Source organism: Cataglyphis hispanica, chromosome 4 (genome assembly GCF_021464435.1).
Source record: "Cataglyphis hispanica isolate Lineage 1 chromosome 4, ULB_Chis1_1.0, whole genome shotgun sequence".
Taxonomy (NCBI): Eukaryota; Metazoa; Arthropoda; class Insecta; order Hymenoptera; family Formicidae; genus Cataglyphis; species Cataglyphis hispanica.
In genome coordinates this window covers 5,459,423-5,484,846 of record NC_065957.1, presented here as the reverse complement: position 1 = coordinate 5,484,846, position 25,424 = coordinate 5,459,423, and the positions used below count along the sequence as shown (strand labels likewise).

Here is a 25,424-nt window from a genome sequence, read left to right as displayed (position 1 = left end):
CGAGCTATAATTGGTGTGTTCCAGTTCCAAGAATTCGAGACCGAGAAAAGCTTCGACATAGTGCAGATCCTCGTAGGCGGTAGAACCGAGGAGAAGTCCGTGAATCTCGCGACTCTTTCCGGCAAGCAAGAACTGAGCAACAAACACTTCGTCTCTGCCTCGAACTTTATGATTATCAAGTTCAGCACCGACTCTTCGGTAGAGAGGAAGGGTTTTCGCGCTTCCTGGAAAACCGAGCCCCAGACCTGCGGCGGAATTCTTAGAGCGACGCCGCAAGGACAGGTGCTCACTTCTCCGGGATACCCGCAAAATTATCCTGGAGGACTCGAGTGCCTGTACATTTTACAAGCTCAGCCGGGACGCATAATGTCCGTGGAGGTAAATTGAAATCTCTTATGCATCTCTTATGCTTTATTTTATTTAGTCACAATTTTATATTATTGTTCAATAAAAAATTTAATTTTTTTTTTAAACGAAAAAAGAATACAAAAACATTGGTAAAACGCATAATACATTTCACTTTCTCGTTTCTAGATCGAGGACTTGGAACTCGAAATGAATCGAGATTATATCCTTGTCAGAGATGGAGACTCACCCATGAGCCGACCGATCGCTCGTCTCACGGGAAAATTAGAGGACAATCCGGCAGTGATCATGTCCACCGGAAACAATTTGTATTTGTACTTTAAAACGAGTCTCGGCGATTCCAGGCGTGGTTTCAGCATTCGCTTCACGCAAGGCTGCAAGGCTACGATCATCGCGAGAAATGGCACAATTCAGTCGCCTTCTTATGGTCTCAACGATTATCCTAATAATCAGGAATGTTTGTACAGAATCAGAAATCCGGATAGAGGACCATTGTCTCTGAAATTTATTAGTTTCAACGTTCACAAAACTGACTACGTGCAGGTAAAATTATAATCACGTTATGTAAATGAAAAAACTTTATATCGCGCAGAATTGTTAACTTTCCTTTTCTCTTGCGGAATTGACAGATATATGACGGTTCCAATACAAACGGTCTGCGCTTACATCCCGGAAGCGGTTTCACCTCTAACATTCGACCCAAGATCACGCTCACTGCGGAAAGCGGAGAAATGCTCGTCAGATTTGCCTCCGACGCTTTGCACAGCAGCACCGGCTGGCAAGCTGAATTTTCTGCCGGTAAATTATATTAAAATTTATTTTTCTTAATTTATTATTTTATATTAAAATCTTTTTAATATATAATTATATTATAATATCAATTACTATGATATATGTACAAGAAAAAATATATACTATGAGTTATGTTTTTTTATTAATGCGTAAAATGTGCAATAGCTGTATGCTCAATATAAAAAAAAAAAATTTATAGACTGTCCGCCATTACAACCCGGCGAGGGAGCACTAGCATCGAGTCGGGACACAGCTTTCGGCACGATAGTTACGTTCTCCTGCCCACTAGGACAAGAATTTGCCACAGGAAAGTCGAGGATCTCTACGGAGTGTCTGCCCGGAGGAAATTGGTCCGTTACATATATTCCCAAATGTCAAGAAGTATACTGCGGTCCCGTACCTCAAATCGACAATGGATTCTCGATTGGCTCCTCGAACGTTACTTATCGCGGATTGGCGACCTATCAGTGTTACGCAGGATTTGCGTTTCCTTCAGGAAGGCCGACGGAAAAGATTTCATGCCTGGCGGACGGAAGATGGGAAAAGAAGCCGTCTTGTTTAGGTACGTTAAATTATATGTAACTGGTATGAAATAATTATAAAATTATGAAACGCAAAATAAAATGTAATAAAAAAATATGTCTATCTCTTTCAGCATCTCAATGCGCTCCGCTGCCGGAGGCTCCTCATTCTAACATAACTATCTTGAACGGAGGTGGTCGAAGTTACGGCACGATTGTTAGATTCGAATGCGAACTCGGTTACGTACGAAGTGGCCATCCTGTCATCCTTTGCATGAGCAATGGAACTTGGTCCGACGAAGTGCCAACGTGTTCTCGTGAGTAGTAATTGATGTAAAACATCGTTAATTAATTTAACATTTGATGCATAATTAGGTTGACAAAAATGATTTGACATTTATTTTTTTATAGGTGCAAAATGTCCGCTACTGCCGACAATTAAAAACGGATTTGTCGTCGATACCGGCAAAGATTACTTCTTCGGCGATGAAGCCAGGGTGCAATGTAACAGAGGCTACAAACTAACTGGATCAAATATCATACAATGTGGACCCTATCAACGATTCGATAATGTACCGACTTGCGAAGGTAGAGAGCGTTTTATAGCGTTAACAAAAAAAAAAAAATTATTCATTACATTGAGACGAGTATGTTTATAGACATAAACGAGTGCGCATCGAGTCAATGCGACCTGGCGTCCACGGAGTGCATAAACAATCCAGGTGCATTTACCTGCAAGTGTAAGTCGGGATTCGCACCGACGATGGAGTGTCGACCTATCGGCGATCTTGGGCTAATCAACGGCGGCATTCCCGACGAATCGATCACGGTTTCCAGCTCGGAAAATGGATACACGAAAACCGTAAGATGCTAAATTGTTAAATCAATTTTTTTTTTCTCTCTCTTTCTATGCGATATACTTATACGTATCTCTTCAAAGGGAATTCGTTTAAACAACGGCGACGGCTGGTGCGGCAACAACATCGAGCCGGGCACGAATTGGGTTGTAATCGACATGAAGGCACCGACTATTATTCGCGGCTTCCGTACGCAGGTCGTAGCTAGGTTGGACGGGAACATCGCGTACACGTCAGCTGTACGGATTCAGTACACGAACGATCTGACGGACATCTTCAAGGACTATACCAACCCGGACGGTACGCCGGTAGAGTTTAGAATTTTAGAGGCGACGCTCTCTGTTTTGAACCTGCCGATGCCGATCGAGACGCGCTACATTAAATTCAAGATACAGGATTACATCGGCGCGCCGTGCATGAAGTTAGAGATAATGGGCTGCACAAGACTGGAATGCGCCGATATTAATGAGTGCGCAGTCAGGAATGGCGGTTGTCATCAGAAATGCATCAACAATCCTGGTAGTTACTCCTGCATGTGTAACACTGGTTTCGAATTATACAAGGGCAACGGCACAGCTGGATTCAACCTGGCGAAATCCGAGACCGGTGAGAGGGATGGCGATCTCTATCAGAGAAACAAGACATGCGTGCCAGTGATGTGTCCTCCATTAACGTCGCCGGAAAATGGAAAATTACTCTCGACCAAGGTAAAATATTAAATGACTCAAAAATCGATTGTTTAAATAAATATTATTTATTATGAAAATAATTGTTAAGAAATGTCTCTTATCTTTGATAGAATTCTGAAATCATTTAAAAATTCATTTGTTTTGCAGGAGCAGCATCATTTTGGCGATCTTGTCAGATTTCAGTGCAATTTTGGTTACGTATTATCAGGAACTTCGGCTTTAATTTGTACGTCTTCCGGTGTCTGGAACGGAACTATTCCCGAATGCCAATGTAAGTAATCAAACTTATAAAATGTTTCAAAATTGTATATACATTTGCACTGTATCTGTTATCCAACAAAACGTAAAATATTATATAAAATATTATATTGGTTTTTTTCAGATGCGAAATGTGTGTCATTACCGGACGACAAAAATGAAGGTCTTTCCGTGATCCGAAACGACGAAACCAGCGTACTGGTACCTTTCAAGCAGAATGTTACTCTCAAGTGCGGTAGTAACGGCCGTTACTTGCGCAACACCGCAACTTCCGCTTTTCGGCAGTGCATTTACGATCCTAAGCCCGGTTTACCTAATTACTGGTTGTCCGGTTTGCAGCCGGCTTGTCCCCGCGTGGACTGCGGCAAACCTCTTCCCACGCCTGGCGCCGAGTACGGCCAGTATCTCGATTCCAAATACCAGTCGTCCTTCTTCTTTGGCTGTCAGGACACCTTCAAGTTGGCTGGTCAGACCAACCGTAACGACAACGTCGTGCGTTGCCAGGCGAACGGCGTCTGGGACTTTGGAAATCTGCGATGCGAGGGTCCGGTCTGCGAAGATCCTGGCAGACCGAGTGACGGCTATCAGATAGCACGAAGCTACGAGCAAGGCTCGGAAGTGCAGTTCGGCTGCGGTAGACCTGGCTACATTCTCATCAATCCACGACCGATTGTCTGCATCCGCGAGCCTGAATGCAAGGTTGTCAAACCACTCGGTCTCACTTCCGGACGAATCCCGGATTCGGCTATAAACGCTACTTCCGAGCGAGCTAATTACGAAGCCAGAAACGTTCGATTAAATTCCGTGACCGGCTGGTGCGGCAACAAGGATGCCTTCACGTACGTCAGCGTCGATCTCGGCCGAATCCACCGAGTAAAGGCGATTTTAGTGAAGGGCGTCATCACCAATGACATCGTCGGTAGACCTACGGAAATTCGACTCTTCTATAAGCAGTCGGAGAGCGAAAACTACGTCGTCTATTTCCCAAACTTCAATCTGACAATGCGCGATCCAGGAAATTACGGCGAACTGGCGATGATCACTCTGCCAAAATACGTGCAAGCTCGCTTCGTTATTCTTGGTATTGTCAGCTACATGGATAACGCCTGTCTAAAGTTTGAACTAATGGGATGTGAGGAACCGGTGGTCGAGCCGTTGTTGGGTTACGATTACGGATTCTCGCCGTGTGTGGACAACGAGCCGCCAGTATTCCAAAACTGCCCGCAGCAACCCATAGTAGTGCAGAAGGGAGAAGATGGCGAATTGCTTCCGGTGAATTTCACAATTCCAACGGCAATCGACAACAGTGGAAGCATCGCTCGGCTGGAAGTAAAGCCGCAGAGTTTCAAAACGCCTATTCGGATCTTCAAGGATACGGTCGTGAAATACGTGGCCTTTGATTATGACGGCAACGTTGCGATTTGCGAAATTAACATTACCGTGCCCGGTTAGTAATGCTTAGTTCTTACAATATTAATGTATTAATTAAAATATATTAATATAAATATTAATATTAATATTAATTTAAAGTATTAATATTCATATTAAATAAAATATTAACATTAATTTAAAATATTAATATTAGTATTTATTTAAAAAAAATATTAATAGTATAAAATATATTAATTTATATTAATTTTTATTTAAAATATTAATTTTTATATATTGCAGATATAACTCCACCACAACTAAAGTGTCCCCAGAGCTATGTCATCGAACTGTTAGAACGACAAGAAAGTTATTCCATCAATTTTAACGAAACACGAGATGATATCAAAGCCACGGACGTATCCGGTCCTGTGAAGATCACTTTTGTGCCAGAACGCGCTATGATTCGAGTCGGTAACTTTGAAAACGTCACAGTACATGCAACAGACTCGAGCGGCAACCGAGCATCTTGCCATTTCCAAGTTTTGGTCCAGGCTACGCCCTGTGCCGATTGGGAATTGAAACCGCCAGCTAACGGCGGTCTAAAATGTGTCGCCAAAGATAAGAGAACGCAATGTATAGCAACTTGCAAGACTGGATACAGATTCACGGACGGCGCACCATTAAAGACATTCGGATGCGAAAACAAACGGTGGACGCCTTCGTCGGTGGTTCCCGATTGCGTTTCCGAAAGTCAGTCTTTATCTTTGCTTTAAGTTTTTTTAAACTGCATTTTCAAACAATATAATTAATTAAATTTTTATATTTGTAGACACGCAACAAGCTGATTATCATGTAATCGCCTCACTAACTTATCGCGCGAATGGCGCTGTTTCACAATCTTGCTTGCCCCTGTATCAGGATCACATGGCTCAACATTATATGGATATCAATGATGTTTTGACTAAACGTTGCTCCGGTCTCAGTGTGAACATGAATGTATCTTTCATCAAATCGATGCCTTCCTTAATCGACGAAAATCTTCTCAAGGTGAGAAATAAATTGTATGAGATCTTAATCATCATTAATATAGAGATAACTGTAATAATGCGACAGCAATATGATGAAGAATGATGAGTAATATATTTCGACAAATTTTAGATGGACTTTGTCTTGGTCGTTGTACCGGAAGTACGTCAAACGCAATTATACGAACATTGCGGAGCCACATTATCTCTGATCTTCGATTTATCGGTCCCGTATGCGAATGCAGTTATCGAGTCTCTATTAAACGTATCTTCGATTGGTAATCAATGTCCGCCTCTTCGAGTTCTCAGATCATCCAGTAGCAAAGGTTTCACGTGCAGCGTCGGTGAAGTATTAAACATGGATACCAATGATGTTCCTCGATGTCGTAAGTAAACTATTTGATTCTTGATCTCCTGCTTTAAATATTTTTAAAAAAATTTTGTCGTAAATTTTTTTTATTATACATTTTTAGTGCACTGTCCGGCCGGAACTTTTGCTGGTGAAAAGCAGAAACAGTGCACAGCCTGTCCAAAGGGCTTCTATCAGAACAGCGATCGTCAGGGTTCTTGCTTGCGCTGTCCATTCAGCACTTATACGAAAGAGGAAGGCTCAAAGAGTATAGATGATTGTATACCAGTTTGCGGTTACGGCACGCACTCGAATACCGGTCTGGTGCCTTGCCTGGAGTGTGACATACATTTTTATACCGGCGAACCGCCGATAAGCGGCTACACGAAATGCCTGCCCTGTCCGGCTGGTACATTCACGTATCAACCGGCCGCGTCTAGTCGCGATCATTGTCGCCCCAAGTGTTCTCCGGGCATGTATTCAGACACGGGATTAGCCCCGTGCGCTCAGTGTCCTAAAAACTTCTACCAGATGAATCATGGTCTTACCACCTGCGACGAGTGTACCACGAACAAGTACACGAACGGATCCGGTTCGGTGCATCGCGACGAATGTAAGCTTGTCGAGTGCACCAACGATACATGCCAGCACAACGGTATCTGCGTGCCAATGGGACACGACGTGCATTGTTATTGTCCGGCTGGCTTCTCCGGTAGATACTGCGAAATCGACATAGACGAGTGCGCGTCTCAGCCATGTTACAATGGTGCTACTTGCATCGATCTGCCACAAGGCTACAGATGCCAATGCGCTAACGGCTATTCCGGTATCAATTGTCAGGAGGAGAAATCAGACTGTACCAATGACACGTGTCCGGAGAGAGCTATGTGCAAGGACGAGCCTGGATTTAACAATTACACTTGCCTCTGTCGATCTGGATACACCGGAGTCGATTGCGACATCACTGTAAGCGTCTCTTTGTGCTTTTTTTGCGAAAAATATTTGATGCTAAAAATCGTATTTTTTTTTGTAAGATATATTTAATTTAATTTTACGTTTTATATTTCCGCAGATAAATCCGTGCACAGCTAGCGGAAATCCTTGCAACAACGGCGCAACGTGTGTGGCTCTTCAACAGGGCCGCTACAAGTGCGACTGCTTGCCAGGATGGGAAGGTCAGAGCTGCGAGATTAATACCGATGATTGCGCCGAGCGACCCTGCCTGCTCGGCGCCAACTGCACTGATTTGATCGCCGATTTCGCCTGCGATTGTCCGCCTGGATTTACCGGCAAACGCTGCCACGAGAAGATTGACTTATGCTCGGGCAATCCTTGTTTAAATGGAATCTGCGTGGATAAGCTCTTCAGTCACGAATGCATCTGCCATAGCGGGTGGACCGGCGCGGCTTGCGAAACTAACATCAACGAGTGCGCTTCGAAACCGTGCAGGAATAACGGTCAGTGCATTGATCAAGTTGGTGATTATTCCTGCACCTGCGAGCCTGGTTATACCGGCAAGCAGTGCCAGCATACGGTCGATGATTGCGCATCCGATCCTTGCCAGAATGGTGCTACGTGCTTAGATCAACTGGAGGGATTTGTTTGCAAATGTAGACCCGGCTACGTCGGGTTGCAATGCGAGGCGGAAATTGATGAGTGCCTCAGCGATCCTTGCAATCCGGTTGGTACCGATCGCTGTGAGGATCTCGATAACACCTTTGTTTGTAATTGCCGCGAAGGTTACACCGGCGCGTTGTGCGAGATCGATATTGATGACTGCAAGTCTGATCCATGCCTGAACAATGCGATGTGCATAGATGAAGTTGGCGGCTTCAAGTGCGTGTGCCCAGAGGGATGGACCGGAATTTACTGTCAGATAGACGTCGGCATGTGTCAGAATCGACCATGTCAGAACGATGCCGCATGCGTGGACTTGTTTATGGATTATTTCTGCGTGTAAGTATATTTAAATTTTTGAAAATGTTTTTTTAATCGATAATATTTTTGAATAAAGTTATATTATATATATTATATATTATATAAATTATTTATCTTAAATTTTTAATCGACAGCTGCCCATCCGGTACCGATGGCAAGCAATGTGAAACAGCACCGGAACGTTGCATCGGAAATCCGTGCATGCATCATGGTCGTTGTCAAGATTTCGGTTCAGGCTTGAATTGTACCTGCCCCGACGATTATACGGGAATCGGTTGTCAATACGAATACGATGCCTGTCAGGCCGGCGCTTGCAAAAACGGTGCTACTTGTATCGACGAGGGCCCTGGATTCACCTGCATATGTCCTCCAGGATATACAGGTAATTCTTAATATATCAACATTGTTTTTTTTAATTATGGATATTATTAATTACTAAACAATTAAAAAATAATTTTCTAATTTCTTTTAATTAGGCCAAACTTGCGAGGAGGATATAATTGACTGTAAAGAGAATTCTTGTCCGCCATCGGCGACTTGTATCGATCTTACCGGCAAATTCTTCTGCCAATGTCCATTTAATTTAACTGGCGACGATTGCAGAAAATGTATGTATCTCATAATTTTTTATTTTAACTTAGAGATTATTATTATTAATACAATAATTATTTTTATTTTTGTTATTATTTTAATTCAAATTCTTGCAGCCATCCAAGTGGATTATGACTTGTACTTTAGCGATCCGGGACGAAGCAGTGCTTCACAGATTATTCCATTTTTCACTGGTTCCACGAAGAGCTTGACTGTCGCTATGTGGGTGCAATTTACGCAGAGAGATGAAGCTGGAATTTTCTTCACTCTTTATAGCGTCAGGTAAGTTTATTTGCACTTCTGTTTTTAACAATCTGTTTTACATAATATCTTATTATTTTTTTTTTCTAAGAAAATTATATTAAAATATTTACATTTGTAATATCTTTCGTTTAGTTCGCCACATGTTCCAACAAACCGCAGACTTATGATCCAAGCACACAGTAATGGAATTCAGATATCCCTCTTCCACGACTTGCAAGATGTTTATCTACCATTCAGAGAATACGCGACTATAAATGACGGACAATGGCATCACGTCGCAGTTGTATGGAATGGGGAAAATGGTGGAGAGCTCACTCTAATTACGGAGGGCCTCATCGCTAGCAAGACCGAAGGCTATGGTAGCGGCAGATCACTTTCAGCGTAGTAAGTATCTTTTTATCTAGAAATTAAAAGCTCTTTTTTGTTCATCTTTGCATCGAGCATCTTTGCAATAAATTGTGCAAAATATATTTAACGTCTTCTCTTGTAGTGCCTGGGCCGTGTTAGGTAAGCCGCAAAGCGAGAACATAAAGGGCTACACGGAATCGGGCTTCCAAGGTCATCTGACCAAGGTGCAAGTCTGGGGCCGCGCATTGCACGTGACGAATGAGATTCAGAAGCAGGTACGCGATTGTCGCACGGAACCGGTTCTGTATCAGGGTCTGGTGCTGACATGGGCGGGATACGACGACACCATAGGTGGAGTCGAGAGAATTGTGCCATCGCATTGCGGACAGCGAGTATGTCCGCCCGGTTACGGTGGCAACAGATGCCAGCAACTCGAGGCCGACAAGATTCCGCCCAAGGTGGAGCATTGTCCGGGTGATCTTTGGGTGATCGCAAGGAACGGATCGTCCATCGTCACTTGGGACGAGCCGCGTTTCAGTGACAATGTCGGTATCACGAAGATACAGGAGAAAAACGGGCATCGATCCGGACAGACTCTGATGTGGGGCACTTACGATATCAGTTACGTGGCTTACGATCAAGCTGGAAACTCGGCTAGTTGCAGTTTCAAAGTTTACATATTGTGTAAGTAACATTTTTTAAATATTTATTCAGGAGAAAATGATAAAATATTTATTTAAAGAATTATATTTTTTGAAAGTCGTACGTGAATTATTTAAAATTTTAACATATTCTTCTTGTTGTAGCGGACTTCTGTCCGACACTGGATGATCCCATCGGTGGCACGCAACAGTGCAAAGACTGGGGCTCGGGAGGCCAATTTAAGGTTTGTGAAATTTCTTGCAACACCGGACTTCGATTTTCGCAGGAAGTTCCCAAATTCTACACGTGCGGTGCGGAAGGCTTCTGGAGGCCCACCAATAATCCTAGTCTACCTTTGGTGTATCCAGCTTGTACAAGTAATTATTTTGTTCATGTTGAGTAATATACACATATGTATATATGTATATATATAGCGATTTTATATTTCTTAAAAATTAATAAACATAATTTTTCAGGCTCTACGTCAGCGCAAAGAGTCTTCAAAATTAAGATGAACTTCCCGACATCGGTGCTCTGCAACGAGGCCGGTCAGGGTGTACTCAAGCAGAAAGTTCGAAACGCCGTGAATTCATTGAATAGAGACTGGAACTTCTGTTCTTATTCTTATGAAGGTAATACACAATTTTCAAATAGATCACTTCATATAAATGCATATTTTTTCAATTATATTTTTTAATTAATTTTCTACGCTTCTTCTTATCTAGGAACTCGCGAATGCAAGGATCTTAATATCGATGTGCAATGCGATCATCGCATACGCACGACGAGAGAAACGAGCGAGGAGGACGGCGGAACTTACGTCATTTCCGCGATTATGCCCGTAGAACCGTAAGTAACATACTGCAATTTTCTGATTAACAAGCGTTTTCAAATATTTTCGCTCGATTCGGACATTCGTCAGTTTAATTGATAATTTTTTCAGCGCGTCAAGTGTTCTAAACACATTTTTATCGTACGCAAAATAATTACAGCTTGCTGTAATATCGTAAATCACATGGCTTGCTCTTTTTGTGTCTCGCACTTGTCGGTTATTTTTATTGTCAAATGCATCGCTCAAATATGTTGTCTTGGTCGCGCGTTTCGCTTACAGTGAATCTCAGTATACTGAGCATTTTTCTGTTACTTGTGTTGCATCATAGAACGAGACAGGGTCGTCAAGGCAGTGACACTTACGAGGTGGAGATCTCGTTCCCAGCAATAAAGTAAGGACAGCTCGATTCATGCTACGTGCTTCGATTCTCATTTACATGTCTTACCTATCACATTCGACATCATCTCTCTAATACGTTATCATTTTAAACATATAGCGTGCAGTTTATAACAATCTCCCGTGTGTATTTTAATGTTTTCCATGTTAATCGTGCATAACTCTCGGAATTTCTATAATCAATATCGAAAAATGATAAATCATACTAACGACTAATCCTACGGGGACAAGTGTCGGATCAAGTTATAAACGAAAGTAAAAACTTGTGTGCACGTTATTACTAACTGATCACTATATATACAGGTATCATCATTATGGGAATATTATCATCATGTAATAAGCTAAAACAAAATGTCTAGATATTTTAAAAGTGATAACAGTATAACAAAATTCGTGTAACCAAGCTGTGAGATCATTTATTATTTCTTTATTGAAAAAAATCATTCAATGCGCTAATGAATTACAAAAATAATAATTTAAACAAATTATGAAAAAATTGCTATTTAGAAAATTGAAAATCGATAAGTGAAAATTAACGCATTTTGATCTCTGTCGCTCACGCGTCCAGCAGCTTCGGTTAATACAATAACAATAATTACGACATATATCAACAATTTACATTATTGACGTAACAGCCAATGAATGCAAAGTTTATGTATTAATTGTCATTACAATAAGGGTGAATGCGATTTAACCTGCGGCACGCGAGACTACTGATGAGGATCCTGATCCAAAGACAAGGCTGCCTTAATTATACACTCGCCTGGAGATAATGGCTGTACATATTTGCGCAAATCCCTCCATGCCTGTTGCTATTGCATACATTGTTTTGATTTACAGAACGATAACTCTTGTTTATTTCACAGCGATCCGATCCTAAACACCAACTCGAACGAGCGCTCGACCGTGCAGATGTTGCTCGAAAAATTGATCCTAGAAGAGGACCAATTCGATGTTCACGATATTTTGCCCAACACTGTGCCGGATCCTGCATCTCTCATCCTGGAATCCGACTATGCCTGCCCGATAGGACAAGTTGTCATGGCGCCAGATTGCGGTAAGCCAATATATATCGTTGATTATGATTACAATAAGAATCTATTTTTTCAACATAATATAAAATTTTATCATATAAAATATCTAATATTTTATTCTTAATATTTTTTTATAACATTTTATAGCATGTCGCTATACTTGGGTAGCCGTAAATATTGAGAAAAGATATTTTACAGTTACATTACTAATTTTTTTAAAATATCGCAGTGCGAAAAGTTGAAAGCGTACGTTCATTATTTACAGTACCGTGCGCGGTAGGCACTTATTATAACGAAGAGACGATGCAGTGCGTGTCCTGTCCAGTGGGCACTTACCAGAGTGAGTCCGGACAGTTAAAATGCAATTCCTGCCCGGTGATCGCCGGTCGTCCGAGTGTGACGATGGGTCCTGGCGCTCGTAGCGCGGCTGACTGCAAGGAGCGATGTCCAGCCGGCAAGTACTACGACGACGTGGCCGGTCTCTGTCGCAACTGCGGTCACGGATTCTATCAGCCGAACGAGGGTAGCTTCTCATGTCTGCTATGCGGTCTCGGAAAAACCACGAGGACCACCGATGCGGTATCCCGCGAGGAATGCCGGGACGAGTGCGGATCCGGACAGCAGTTGGCCGTCGAAGGAAAATGCGAGCCTTGTCCCCGCGGCACGTATCGCACTCAGGGAGTGCAAGCATCCTGCCAAGCTTGTCCTCTCGGTAGAACGACCCCGAGTATGGGATCCGCCGCGATAGAAGAATGCTCGCTTCCGGTCTGCGAGCCCGGGACTTACCTCAACGGAAGTCTCAACGATTGCGTGGAATGCAAAAAGGGAACGTATCAGTCGGAACCACAGCAGACCTTCTGTATTCCTTGTCCACCGAACACCAGCACCAAAGGATCCGCTGCTGTGAGTGTCTCTCTTTCTTTCTCTCTGATATTAACAATATTAATATATATTTTTTAGAAAAATTTCATATATACACATATGTAGTAAATAAATGAAACAATTTATCAATGAAAAATTGAAGTAATAATACTAATATTTATGTCTCCTGACAGACGAAGAAGGCAGACTGCACGAATCCATGCGAGACGAGCGGCACGGAGATGCACTGCGATGCAAACGCATATTGTCTACTTATACCGGAGACGAGCGACTTCAAATGCGAGTGCAAGCCTGGATATAATGGCACCGGAACCGTCTGCACAGACGTTTGCCTTGGCTACTGCGATAACGAAGGTGTCTGTTTGAAGGATTCGCGCGGACAACCCTCGTGCCGATGCAGCGGCAGCTTCACTGGCAAACATTGCACGGATAAATCCGAGTTCTTCTATATCACCGGTGGCATAGCGGGAGGCGTTATCTTGATAATCATTGTGGTGCTGCTCGTCTGGATGATATGCGTCAGGTTAGCGTAGAAAATTGATTAAAAGTTAATCCAGAAGAGTCTGGATTAATTTTTAATGTATTTTTCAATAATAAATAATATTTTATAAGTATATTATCAAAGATAATTATCAGCGGTATTTCTATTCAACAGAGCCTCTAGAAAGAAGGAACCGAAGAAAATGCTCACCCCAGCGACTGACCAGAATGGCTCTCAGGTAAACTTCTATTACGGTGCGCCAACACCGTACGCCGAGTCGATAGCACCGTCACATCACAGCACATATGCTCATTATTATGACGATGAAGAAGATGGATGGGAAATGCCCAACTTTTATAACGAGACTTACATGAAAGGTAAAGCTGTGTTTAAAATATTCTGTGCACGCGAACTAAAGATTGCGATTTAGACTAACATAATATCGCGCGGATTAAATATCATAGTGATTATTCTCGCGATAAAATATATAACTTGACATTATGTATTTTATATCGCAATATATGTCACGAATGCTCATTAATTTTTTTTTTTCAGAGAGCCTGCACAACGGAGGCAAGATGAATAGCCTTGCCCGATCAAACGCCAGCATTTATGGCACAAAAGACGATCTTTACGACAGACTGAAGCGTCATGCGTATACGGGTAAAAAAGGTACAATCCCGTAACTATTCGTAACACTTCGTAATTATATTAATCAACGGCACATCGTACGTTTGGCGCGCGACCGTCCGAAAATTACTGCCGACAGAATCGGATGCAACGCGGCCTCGCTGGCTGCTTATTTATTAATCGATTCCAATTTGACGTATACACCTCGTCTTTTTATCATCATAGAACACGTAACAAATTTCCGTTATTACTTGATTAACGTAACGAAAAATTGTGAAGCCGTCAGAGCGCGTTATCACAGAAAGGAGCGTCAGCGGCGCAGGAAATAACATTACGAAATATCCATTTTGCAGATAAGAGCGACAGCGACAGCGAAGGCCAGTGACCGGGTAGAACAATGACTTTCATGCCAACGTAGAATACGAAAATGCGAGAGATATCGGTGTAATCAGACGAAGCGACGACGGTATCTCATCCTTCGTGCGACGTCGCCGTCGTCGTTGCTCCAACCCGATCGACGGATCGTGTTATTTATTGCATACCTTCTATATGACGGCGCCGAGATCCGCGGTCGTCTAGATCGGGCGACTGGACGTGAGAGGAGAGAGACGGAGAGAGGCTCGATCGGAGCCGCGGAATCTCGCGTCGATCTCCAAGAGACGCGCGTCCGGCGATCGACGCAAGAGTCCTGGAACGACGATCGGCAGATCGTCGCTTCGGCACGCGTTTACTCGAGCCGGAAATCTAAGGCGCGCAACGTAAAAAAGGAAAAAAAAAAGGATAAAATAAACGGAGCTCATTCGTCTTTTCGTGAAGTGAAATTCGATGCGTGTTCAATGATTAAAGAGACTTACGCGCGAGGTTGTAATTTTTGTAATTTAATACTGCGTATAGACATGTATGTTAAGGACCATCCCGACATCACTCACCATCACACATTCCAGTTCCCTTCCCCCCTTTTTTTTTATTAACCCGTAAGATTAACAGTGCGTACGTGAGAGAAACTGTGTGTGCTTGTATATGTTAATATAACTATATAAGTACGTAGATTTATATTTTGTTACTCGAAAGGCATCATCGTTGTAATATAATAAATGCGCGGAGACGCGCGCCAAGAGCGCAACCGGAGGGAGGCAAAAGTTTGGCGAGATTTCAAGTTTAATTTCAGCGACTGCGAAGGAATCGGAAGAAAGGAGAGAAAAGAAAAAGTCTCGCGAAAATACCTGCGACGTGAGAAGACCGATTTGATTTGCGATAATTGAAAAAAAAACTTTGGCAACTTTTACAATGTACTCTCTCACGTGACGATAATCTCTTTGTAAAGACGGGAATGTAGAGAGCCGCCGAGCGTGACAAACGATGAACTTTGTGTCTGCGCGGCGAGTGTGCACCGAACGATGCTTACCATGCTGTTTTTTTCATTTATGTTGTAAAAACTTTAATAAATAGTTGTTTTTTTATTAATAAAATGTCCCTGTGTCCCCATTTTACTCGCGTGCTATATATATATAAATATATATTATAAATTACTTTATACAAGGCAATTCAAAATAACCTGATGCAAAATCTGAGATTTTTTCTTGTAAAATTTTCTTTGAAAATTTTATTCTTTTATTAAGCTTAATTTTTGAGTTACAATTAAAAATAATTAGCTACTTACGAGTCCGGTATATAACGGGCAGGCAGAAACGACGCAACGCGTCACACAAGACTTACTTCACAATTTTACAATAAATATCATTTATCATGAGATTTTATGCCATAATTTATATAAAAACTAATATTTGCAAATAATAATAAAGTAGGTACTGCAAAAACAATAATGTTTTTAGTGATATTTATTGTAAAATTGTGAAATGAGTCTACGTATTGCGCCATCCTTATTTGCCCGTTGTATCAAATTCGTAAGTAGCTAACTATTTTCAATTATAAAACTAAAAAACTAAGCTTTGAATAAAATTTTGTAAAAGAAAAAAATTATCTCAGAACTCGCTCAAGAATACATTTCAAGGATATTAGATTGTTTTGAATCACCCTATATATAAGATTAATTTTTAACTTGCATTCTTAACATTTCATTTATGCAGCCTTTTTATCTATTTTTATCGGTATCACTCTGTGCATTCTCTGTTTAAAATCGAGATTGATCGTGGGTTTGTTAATATTTAATTGAGGCATGCCGTGCGACGCAATTTTACTTGTCGCTCTTGGATCGATGCGACTGTCCACGTTATCGTCCACAAAATCAACGTCCTCGTCATCAGTTGCGTCACTTCCTCCGCATTCATTGTCAGATTCAATTGGGCTGTCAATGGAACTCAATCTTTCACACTTTTCTATTTCTATTATATTAAAAGAAAATAGAATAGCCGTGGGCTAGAAAAACGTGGGACGGAATATAAAATAAGAAACGTACTATGTTGATTTTTCTGTTTTAGAATATTGAGCGCCCTGATAATGTCTGCATCGTTCTGATTGCTCTTCAAAACTATTAATATAATTAAATATAATTAAATTTTAATATGGTTTATCTGCCTGTTTACGAACTTAATTTTAATCAAGGTTGGGAAGTAATGCGTAACGCCGTTACTGTTAGTTATTTTTTTTTTTTTTGATAACGATAACGGTATTACAAATTTTGTTTGTAACAAGAAAAATAACTTTGTTATATTTTACGGTAACGAGTAATGAGTTTAACAGTTACTTTTATAATTATTTTTTTCTAATTTATTTGACATATTTTCATACAAATGATAAGAGTTGGAATGCAATATTATCAATAGCGATATCACTATCAAAATTATACTTTTGTTTTTGTTACTTTAATATCATAAAATAATATCATTTTATGTAAAATAATTTAAATATTTTTGTTTAATATAAATTTTTAGTGTTTTATTTGATCTTGTATTTTAAAAAAGAACATTGGTACATAAAGTTTGTATTGTATATAAAAAAAGTAACGAGATACTTTTATAAAGTAATTTTCCAACCCTGATTCTAATCCGATTATATTTATATGTACATGCAACATATGCTAAAGTAAAATTAATCAATCCTTACGTTGATTTCCAAAATTATGAGCATTTGCATAATCTTCTGTCATTAAAGCAATTATAAACTAAAATATACAAAGCTTGGTTAATTTTTGCCAGAAAAAGAAATAATTTTTAAATTAATGCGATGAGAGAGAAAGAGTGTTGATATACTTTGATGCGATCCTCATAATTTTGTTCTCGATTCATTATAAATGCGTTTAAGAGTACTTTTTACTTTCGCACTTCACCGATAACCATTTTTAATCAGAGATAAGAATTCACAGAATCACATTTATCGCACATCTGCAAACAGATTGTAGGGTAAAGTGTAATATTTTATAATATTTCGAAACAAAATCCACATCTTACTTGTTTCTATAAATTCTCTTCATTTATTATGAAAAATTTAATGAAGCAAAAATTTATTTTACACTCAATACAATTTAAAACATGTTTGATTAAACAGAGAAACAATTGCCATAGGATACGCTCATGTGTTACGTACATATATATATATATATATATATATATATATATATATATATATATACATATATATATTTGTTAACAACTTCAAATTAATAAGTGTGTCGTGACAGTACAATCCAAAATTTTATACTCAACGTTAAAGCATTACATTTACTGAAAACTTTTGAAAACATTCTGTACGCTATTGCCAAATCTATGCCCGCAACGCTCGCGAGCATCATCTGTCTTTGTTTTGGTAAACAACAAGGATGAAATGATATTGTGAAGTCTTTTTGTTATTGTATTTCTAAAATTAAACGATCAATAATTTTGATTTATTTACTAATATTTTTAAAGTGTCCTTCTATTATATATATTCATTTTTTATCACTTTCTTGTTGTTCATTCTAATAATTAAAATACAAAATATAATTAATTAAAATACTAAATATAATAATTAAAATACGAAATTTTCGTATACTTCATGTATGCGATATATGTAAAATGTACAATTTTTGATAGCTATTATCTCGCGTTGGGTCACGGGACGGTCAATTGCTTTTAAATTGTACGTGTAGATATCACATTTATTAATATATAATTAAATTTTCAAATTTTTCTTGATAATTTTAATTTGAGAACCTAAATTTTAATTTCGTTTTAATTCTCTTTTCGAAAGAAAACAGAATTAAAATATTTTAGAACTTTTCTTAATATATTCGAGAGATTGAATATTATGGATTAAAAATGAAATCTAGCAAAAGTCACTTTGGCGTCACCATTGCAGAGTTATTTGAGTGTAAGGAATCCCGTTTCGGAGATGGGAGACTGTGTTAGTTTGCGAGATACGTGTTTATGATAATTATATGCATGAGCAAAAAAAAAAAGATCGTTGGAATGCGGTGTGCGTCATTGCAAAGACCCTTCAATTTATTCGCTTTCCTTGTATACCGAATTCATGGAAGAAGCCGACTTTCATAGTCGCGTACCTACCAGAATCTCAATCTACAATCAATAAATAGCTTCCTTTATAAATTAATATTTAATTTATTTTTATAAATTTGTTTTTTATAAATGCACATTTTTTTATACAAAATTTATATTTAAAATTCGTAATTGGCATTAAATAAAAATAATCGTCAAGTCCGTAACAATTTTCTATTTTCTGAAATAATCGCGAAATTGTATATTTTCAATCATGTTTCAAAATCTTATAAAAGTACATATCAAGTTCAGTTGTACTGACAACTCCATCTAGCCTCTGTTCACTACTCGTCGCAACTTGGTTGCAACCGAGGCACGATAATATTGGATGCATTATTAAAGTAGCAATTTTACAGCTGCATTACTATATATATATATGCACTTTGCGAGCGATATTTAATCTTATCGACGCAATATTTTCCTGTCTTCTCTCTTTTCTTTTTTAATAATATTTTTTCTATAGATATCTTATATTTTTTATAATATATAATTTCCTTTCTTTTCTTCTTTTTAATGGAAGGGAGGGGAAATTGGAGAGTAAATCAAATTTAGTAAAAAATTATTTTTGCCAATAAAATTCATTCGCAATCGATCTGTTTTCGTATTTGTTACGAAACAATTACTGTTATATCCGGTTGCCGTACTTTCTCTGTCCGAAATTTCTCGAAGTAGTAACAGACTCCAAATTAGAATCCTCTTTAGTCCCACTCGCCCGTTGTCATAATAATACGTGATTATTCTATTTATGACTCACGCTATCGATACATTATCGAGAAACGTTAGAATTTTTGTTATAAACAATAATGATGCAATAAAATAAATTTTTTTCGTCGCTTGGATACGTGATTTAGATTTCGAGAAGCTTAATAAAATTCTAAATAAAGTAGTAAAATAGTAAAAATTCCTCTTCTTAATAACAATAAATGATGGATAATATGCGGTATCGAAAAACGCTCGGAGTAACAGGCGGCCGTTGGCGAGAAACCACGCGAAGGAACAATAAATTATCGACTCCCAAAGAGATTATCGTCTCGAATTCCGCACATGACGTGTAGCGGACGGTGCGCCACGACGGCGCCGCAAATCGCTCCGATTCGTACACCGTGAGCTCAGCAATGCTCCGATTCGCTACAGATGACGTCCACCACGATGGCATACTCTCCCAACGCCGTTTCGTGACGTGGTTTAACCCGGTACTACCGCCTCTCGAGTCGCATTTCAACAGCGATAATCAAAGCGACTACACGACAGAGTTGTACGCAGCATCCACGCACGTCCATCTGATTCAACATACATCGCATCGCCCGCGTGAGACGAGCAAGGAGAAAACGTTATTATTAGTGCGACGAATCAATCGTTCCTGATCTTTTTTTCTACTAGATTTTACTCAGCCACCAAGTGGAAGGAACACCGTCACCTATCGTCTCAGGGAGGGTAAGCAATTGTTTGTTGAATTTCTCGATATACAGACGAGCGATTCGCGCGAGTTATATAATCACCCGGTCGAGAAAAAAAAAAACGTGCCGTGAAAAATAACACCTTCTCAGACCGTCGACGAGAAGCGCGCCGACTGTTGAAAAATGCTGCGTAGTCGCAAAGGATCGATTGAGGCGCGTGTTGACGTCGTCGTCGTCATCGGCGTGACTATATATCTTCGTGTCTCGCATGGATACACAATCTCTCTTGGAATATTCCTGGCAATGTTTTGCAAAAGATTAGAGACAGGATCGCGATTTGCAAAGTCGCGCCGCGAAATGATGTAACTCGCACTGATTCCGCGAAAATCGGAGTCACATGCGTTCGGACGCCACGACGTTATGTAATCAGCCGGCCTAGCTGACGACTATCGCTTTTCCCGCAGTGCGCTTTAACCGATACATCACGGGAAAACAAACGCGCGTCAATTGAAGTTTGACAAGAATTATTTATATTGCAAAGAAATATTTTTTCCTTCATAATAAATGTGCTGTATAATGAGATGAGACGCGATTACATCTTAATTTAAATTGTCTCAAAATGATAAATGAAAAAAAAAAAATTCTTCGCGAACTTTTCAAACGATAACGTGTGTGTCGGAAACAACAAGTTATATTCGCTTTCCTAATGGCTGAACTAACATGTATAATCGCGAAAGAAGATGTATACAGATAAGATAAGTTGCATATATAGGAAGTCGTGACGTAAGATTTTGGAGCAGCTCGCAGATGACTAAGCAGAATCGCGCGAGATATTTGTCATGATTCACGATTCGATACCAATTTCTGCCGAACGACAATTGATCTCTAATTAAATTTGATAAATTTTATCAAAATAAATTTTTATCTGATCAAAACACTGCAAGATTTCTGAAAACACTTTACATATGTGACGCAGATATGATCTTTTAATGCATAAGATAGGATCAATTTCTTGGAACATGTACTAGTACGATATTATCATAATAAATTATTATTTTGCTTATTTTTCATCACTGTGATGGCAGAAATGTGGATGTTAACTGATATTATTTATCAGATTTTATGTCTAATAAAAGTAACTTTAATAGACGTAACTTTCCATGTTTCTCAGAATTGTAATCGATATGATGTATAAAAAGCACACCTGCGTTAACATAGATCTATTAAAATATTTGCTTTAAAAGACATTAATGTAGTTATGTAATAAAATACTACGTCGCAAATATCAACATTTTATTAGTTTTGATGCAACGTCATATATGATTAAATTGACAATTTGATCATCGCACTGAGTCAGATCTATATTTATTTCAGGCTTCCAAAATCCCTCCCATCTACGAACGTCCAACAACCAGCAACATTTCATTTGAGGAAGGAGGTGTTCATAACGTAAGTACTGTTCGAAGAGAAGCCTGAGAAAGGATCTGGGATTCTCGAACGATCGGACATTCACGGCGAGATGCCAAACTTTCAGGTATCAAAATCATGCAACCGTCAGCCGCAGCCGTTATCTGTTACTCGTGGCGTGAGATCGCGGCCACTGGGCGATGCCACCTCGACGAAGGTCGAGACAATACCTCTCCTAAGCCCGACAATGGAGTCCGAATTTTTGAAAGAGCCCTGGATATTCCCGCACACAAAGACAAATTCTTCTACGAGAAAAGAGGCCACCGCGGCATTTCCCGCTTGGGAGGAGGACTTTCAGGATCTGAGCAGCTGGTGCATGGATACGTTCCAGGCTCAATGCGATTTTCATATAGGTGAATCGACTACATTTAAACTATCAGGTATATATATATATACATATATATACATATATACATTTATATATATACAAAATGCATTATACGCACAATTTTTATTTTATTCTTTAAAAAACAGATGGGCAAACATAAGAAAACAAACAGACATCACTGTGACAGAATTTTTGAATGCCACATTAATGTTATACTTATGTCTACTTATGTATTTTAATTTTAAAAATATTATTTACAAACAGATTTGTGAAACTCCCAAAAACTCTCTATTATCATCAATCAGAATTACAAGATATTAAAAATAAAATATTATATAAATTTAAGATATTGATTTAAAGTCTCTATTTTTTATAGATACATAGATGATTTAATGATGACAAATCCTAAATGTTGAAAAAATTGTCAATACATTAAATTTTAAGATTTTTTATCTTTTTTTACACCCGATTTGACATTAAATAAGAATTATATATACTTTAATAAAGCAATTTTTTGTTATTACATCCTAAATTCCACGCAAAAAATATAACATTTTGCGTCAACTCACTGGACAATAAGATATTACCCTCATTTATATATTAACCTCAGAACACAAAATATTGTTTACTACTAAAAAATTTTTTTATTTTGTTAGTTACGATAGAGAACGCAACATAGTTATGGAACGACTGTATTTTAGGTACGAAATACGAGGGTAACGGCGTTTTGACTGTAGAAGAAGAGGGGACATTAAAGGATTTGAAGAGTACGACTGATGATGAGAAGTTGAGTTTGAAAATGAATACCGTTAAGACGATCGAAGATTCAAGTGACAATAATCATCTGTTGCTATCTCCATCTGAACTGGTTAACGATTATGGATTAAAGTATAATAATGAGGAGAAGAAGGCAACCAACTCGTGGTTAATGTCACCCGAATCTATAGCTTCTACAAGTACCGCGTCGAGTAAAAAACATAACGCAGATGCCGACGCGTTGCTTCAAGCCGAGTATCGCGCAAACAACGATCTGGCTTGCCCGACTTCACCGTTCGACTCCACCACAAATCAGCGTGAAACATGGGATGAACTATGTACGATCGAGACGACCGGATCGGACACGTTCGACCTGCTATCGTATCTCTGTGACGTAAGTTGACGAGCTTGCTACTTATTATATATAATAATTAATATAAAGTACTTTCTTATGATTAATTTTCCACGCTGACAAAATAATTTTCACCGCAGGATGAAATGCGTTCACTGGAAGGCAGTGTTTCCACCGATTCTTCGGCCATGCTGAAACTCAGGTCGCACTCGATGGTGTTGCCACCGTTATTCTCGCCTTCTTCCGCAAAGGTGAAGGAGGAAGAAATCAATGAACCAACGACATCAAGGTGTCGGAGGATGTCAACACGTGCAACATCGACGGTGACTTCATCGTCGACCTCGTCATCGGTGGAAGCTCCCATAGCGTCTCGTAGATCGGAGAGGGCGAGGACCATTAGTACCAAAGCTGCTAGCAAGGAAAGAGAGATAATCGTTAGAACAAAGACGAGAGAAAAGAAAGAAAGAAAGAGGTACTATGAAGAGAGCGATTCTGAGGACGATATCACACTGTCGCAATATAGGGAGTGTCGGGAAAAAAATAATGAGGCATCACGAAGATCACGGATGAATAAAAAGGCCAAGGAATCGGAAATGAGCATTAAGGCGATCAAGTTGGAAAGGGATAACAAGATACTGAAGATGAAGGTCGAGGAGCTAGAAAAATTGGTGACGTCGATGCGCAACGCGTTATTACGATCTGCTTTAAAAGGGGTGTTTTAAGAATACACGCGTTACTTAATATCTAGACGTATGTACAGAATTGCCGCGTGCGCATAATTCAATTAATAACATATATACACTTTTCTTTTTTTATGGCATACACCATCTCATCACGCAATGTCTAAAGAAATTATGCAAACTTTAATGTTGACTTATTTGTCTTAATGGAATTATAACGACGCCCTTGAGGCTTATTATTACTCGTTATTATTTTGATGCTGTTTTATCGAGAGGCGTTTTTTTTTTATTGACATAACGTCTCCCTATAAATATTTATATATCTTGTACAATTAATTTGCTCCGACTAAAGTAATTATGAACAAGTGATAGATTATTCATACTATTTGCTGCATAATATGCGTTAAAAATTTAACGTTTAGCTATATGTCGGTACACGGAGATACTGTATATTATAAGCAAGAGTTTATTTTGCTATAATGAAAGAAAAAGGGAAAAACCGAAATTAAAATGTATTTTACGAAATACACACATACATATATATGCATGTATGTAATATATAGCTTATAAATTACTCGGTGTATAATTCAAAAACGGTACTACACACGAGTAAAAAAAAATAGGCATACAATTTTAAATGATAATTGATATCGTTATCGAAAAGTAGATTTTAATCGGAACAAAATTGCATAGTCATATATTTTGTTCAGCCTTGTATTGTACCTGATATGAGAAAAAGAAAAAAGTAAAGCATGCATAAATACATATATATATATATATATATATATATATATATATATATATATATATAGACAGAGAGAGAGAGAGAAAGAGGAGACAGGATTTTATTGCTGAAAAGCGTGTATAATCACAGACTTCTATATATATTATACCTATTTTGCTAACACGACTATGTTTCATATGAAATGTGAAACAAAGACACCCATTTACAATTAGGCAGAATATCGTATCAAATATCGCAAAATTCGATACGTGTCATTGATAAGGTAAAAGATCAAGTTTGTTATATTAAATAGAAAAAATATACAATACTAAACTATAAATTTTGCGCAGCTTTGTTAATACTTCCCATACAGATCTCCATTTGCGCATTTGGCACTGGATCTGCCAAAATACGCTATATGATTGCAGGTCTATCTGATGTAACATGTTCAATATTTATTGTAAACAGAATAGATGAAAACTGCACAATCATTATTCGATCTAGAGCGACGAAATGGAAATAATAGATATATTTTTAAATCAAGTATTTCTTCGATAAGTGGAAATATCTATACCAGTGTTGTGTTATGTAATTATATTCATAATTTGCGAATAGTGTATATTATAATTGTATATTAATCCAACTTATCTATATATATTCTGCTTAATTATAAATGGTTTCCTTGACTTCAGCTGTCACAGTGTTGTTAGCAATCTAGGTATAATATATAGAAGTATGTATAATTGATGATAGTGTGGTTTTCTACTACTGTATGAATTTGGACGATATTGATACGATGTAAAAGCAAAGTCGAATAAAAACTTTATTTTGAAAAATCAAATAGACTTACACGATGGTTATATGCGCCGCAAATAGCGCAGCGTATAAAAATAGCGACAGCGTCATACCTATGACTCAATGTTCCTTCCATACGCGGTGTCTATAGACAATCGTGATAGGAGCT

The 25,424-nt window shown here is 38.8% G+C and overlaps 3 protein-coding genes across 4 annotated transcripts in view; 2 read left to right on the top strand and 1 right to left on the bottom strand.

The window, feature by feature from the left end:
• LOC126848550 (sushi, von Willebrand factor type A, EGF and pentraxin domain-containing protein 1) overlaps positions 1-15,756 on the top strand; it is a 36,185-nt gene extending 20,429 nt beyond the window's left edge. The window contains exons 8-37 of the mRNA XM_050589514.1: positions 25-378; positions 535-909; positions 996-1,164; positions 1,358-1,720; positions 1,814-1,996; positions 2,091-2,267; positions 2,339-2,541; positions 2,620-3,243; positions 3,373-3,496; positions 3,608-4,930; positions 5,155-5,604; positions 5,684-5,901; positions 6,013-6,265; positions 6,353-7,194; positions 7,301-8,184; positions 8,301-8,548; positions 8,643-8,774; positions 8,874-9,039; positions 9,154-9,405; positions 9,512-10,053; positions 10,176-10,388; positions 10,488-10,643; positions 10,737-10,860; positions 11,172-11,234; positions 12,106-12,296; positions 12,539-13,176; positions 13,329-13,678; positions 13,811-14,013; positions 14,192-14,308; positions 14,620-15,756. Coding sequence (XP_050445471.1) covers positions 25-378; positions 535-909; positions 996-1,164; positions 1,358-1,720; positions 1,814-1,996; positions 2,091-2,267; positions 2,339-2,541; positions 2,620-3,243; positions 3,373-3,496; positions 3,608-4,930; positions 5,155-5,604; positions 5,684-5,901; positions 6,013-6,265; positions 6,353-7,194; positions 7,301-8,184; positions 8,301-8,548; positions 8,643-8,774; positions 8,874-9,039; positions 9,154-9,405; positions 9,512-10,053; positions 10,176-10,388; positions 10,488-10,643; positions 10,737-10,860; positions 11,172-11,234; positions 12,106-12,296; positions 12,539-13,176; positions 13,329-13,678; positions 13,811-14,013; positions 14,192-14,308; positions 14,620-14,651 — 9,969 coding nt within the window. The 3' untranslated portion in view covers positions 14,652-15,756. The remainder of the gene's footprint in view (positions 1-24; positions 379-534; positions 910-995; positions 1,165-1,357; positions 1,721-1,813; positions 1,997-2,090; positions 2,268-2,338; positions 2,542-2,619; positions 3,244-3,372; positions 3,497-3,607; positions 4,931-5,154; positions 5,605-5,683; positions 5,902-6,012; positions 6,266-6,352; positions 7,195-7,300; positions 8,185-8,300; positions 8,549-8,642; positions 8,775-8,873; positions 9,040-9,153; positions 9,406-9,511; positions 10,054-10,175; positions 10,389-10,487; positions 10,644-10,736; positions 10,861-11,171; positions 11,235-12,105; positions 12,297-12,538; positions 13,177-13,328; positions 13,679-13,810; positions 14,014-14,191; positions 14,309-14,619) is intronic.
• Positions 15,757-16,294: 538 nt separating this feature from the next.
• On the bottom strand, positions 16,295-17,620 carry LOC126848600 (uncharacterized). The gene is made up of 4 exons (XM_050589594.1): positions 17,476-17,620; positions 17,330-17,387; positions 16,683-16,754; positions 16,295-16,608 (listed from the first exon to the last, which is right to left on the bottom strand). The coding sequence occupies exons 1-4, from the start codon at positions 17,509-17,511 to the stop codon at positions 16,346-16,348; spliced, it is 429 nt and encodes a 142-aa protein (XP_050445551.1). The 5' UTR covers positions 17,512-17,620; the 3' UTR covers positions 16,295-16,345.
• A 2,330-nt stretch (positions 17,621-19,950) lies between these two features.
• Positions 19,951-25,301, top strand: LOC126848567 (uncharacterized). 2 transcript variants are annotated; one of them, XM_050589549.1, is made up of 5 exons: positions 19,951-20,190; positions 21,528-21,602; positions 21,688-21,973; positions 22,650-23,098; positions 23,197-25,301. In XM_050589549.1, exons 3-5 carry the CDS (start codon positions 21,808-21,810, stop codon positions 23,776-23,778), a joined length of 1,197 nt encoding a protein of 398 aa, XP_050445506.1. In that variant the 5' UTR covers positions 19,951-20,190; positions 21,528-21,602; positions 21,688-21,807; the 3' UTR covers positions 23,779-25,301. The 2 variants fall into 2 exon arrangements, with proteins under 2 accessions (XP_050445506.1, XP_050445505.1); XM_050589548.1 differs by having other exon boundaries at positions 21,688-22,000.
• Positions 25,302-25,424: the final 123 nt, after the last annotated feature.

Excerpts from the sequence above, each read along its gene's own strand:
- LOC126848600 (XM_050589594.1), bottom strand. The coding sequence starts at position 17,511 with ATGAATCGAGAACAAAATTATGAGGATCGCATCAAA. Across the intron at positions 17,388-17,475 it reads ATTATGAGGATCGCATCAAA|TTTATAATTGCTTTAATGAC; the intron begins GTATATCAACAC and ends TGTATATTTTAG. Across the intron at positions 16,755-17,329 it reads TCATAATTTTGGAAATCAAC|TTTTGAAGAGCAATCAGAAC; the intron begins GTAAGGATTGAT and ends TTATATTAATAG.
- LOC126848567 (XM_050589548.1), top strand. The coding sequence starts at position 21,808 with ATGGAGTCCGAATTTTTGAAAGAGCCCTGGATATTCCCGCACACAAAG. Across the intron at positions 22,001-22,649 it reads GACTACATTTAAACTATCAG|GTACGAAATACGAGGGTAAC; the intron begins GTATATATATAT and ends ACTGTATTTTAG. Across the intron at positions 23,099-23,196 it reads TGCTATCGTATCTCTGTGAC|GATGAAATGCGTTCACTGGA; the intron begins GTAAGTTGACGA and ends TTTTCACCGCAG.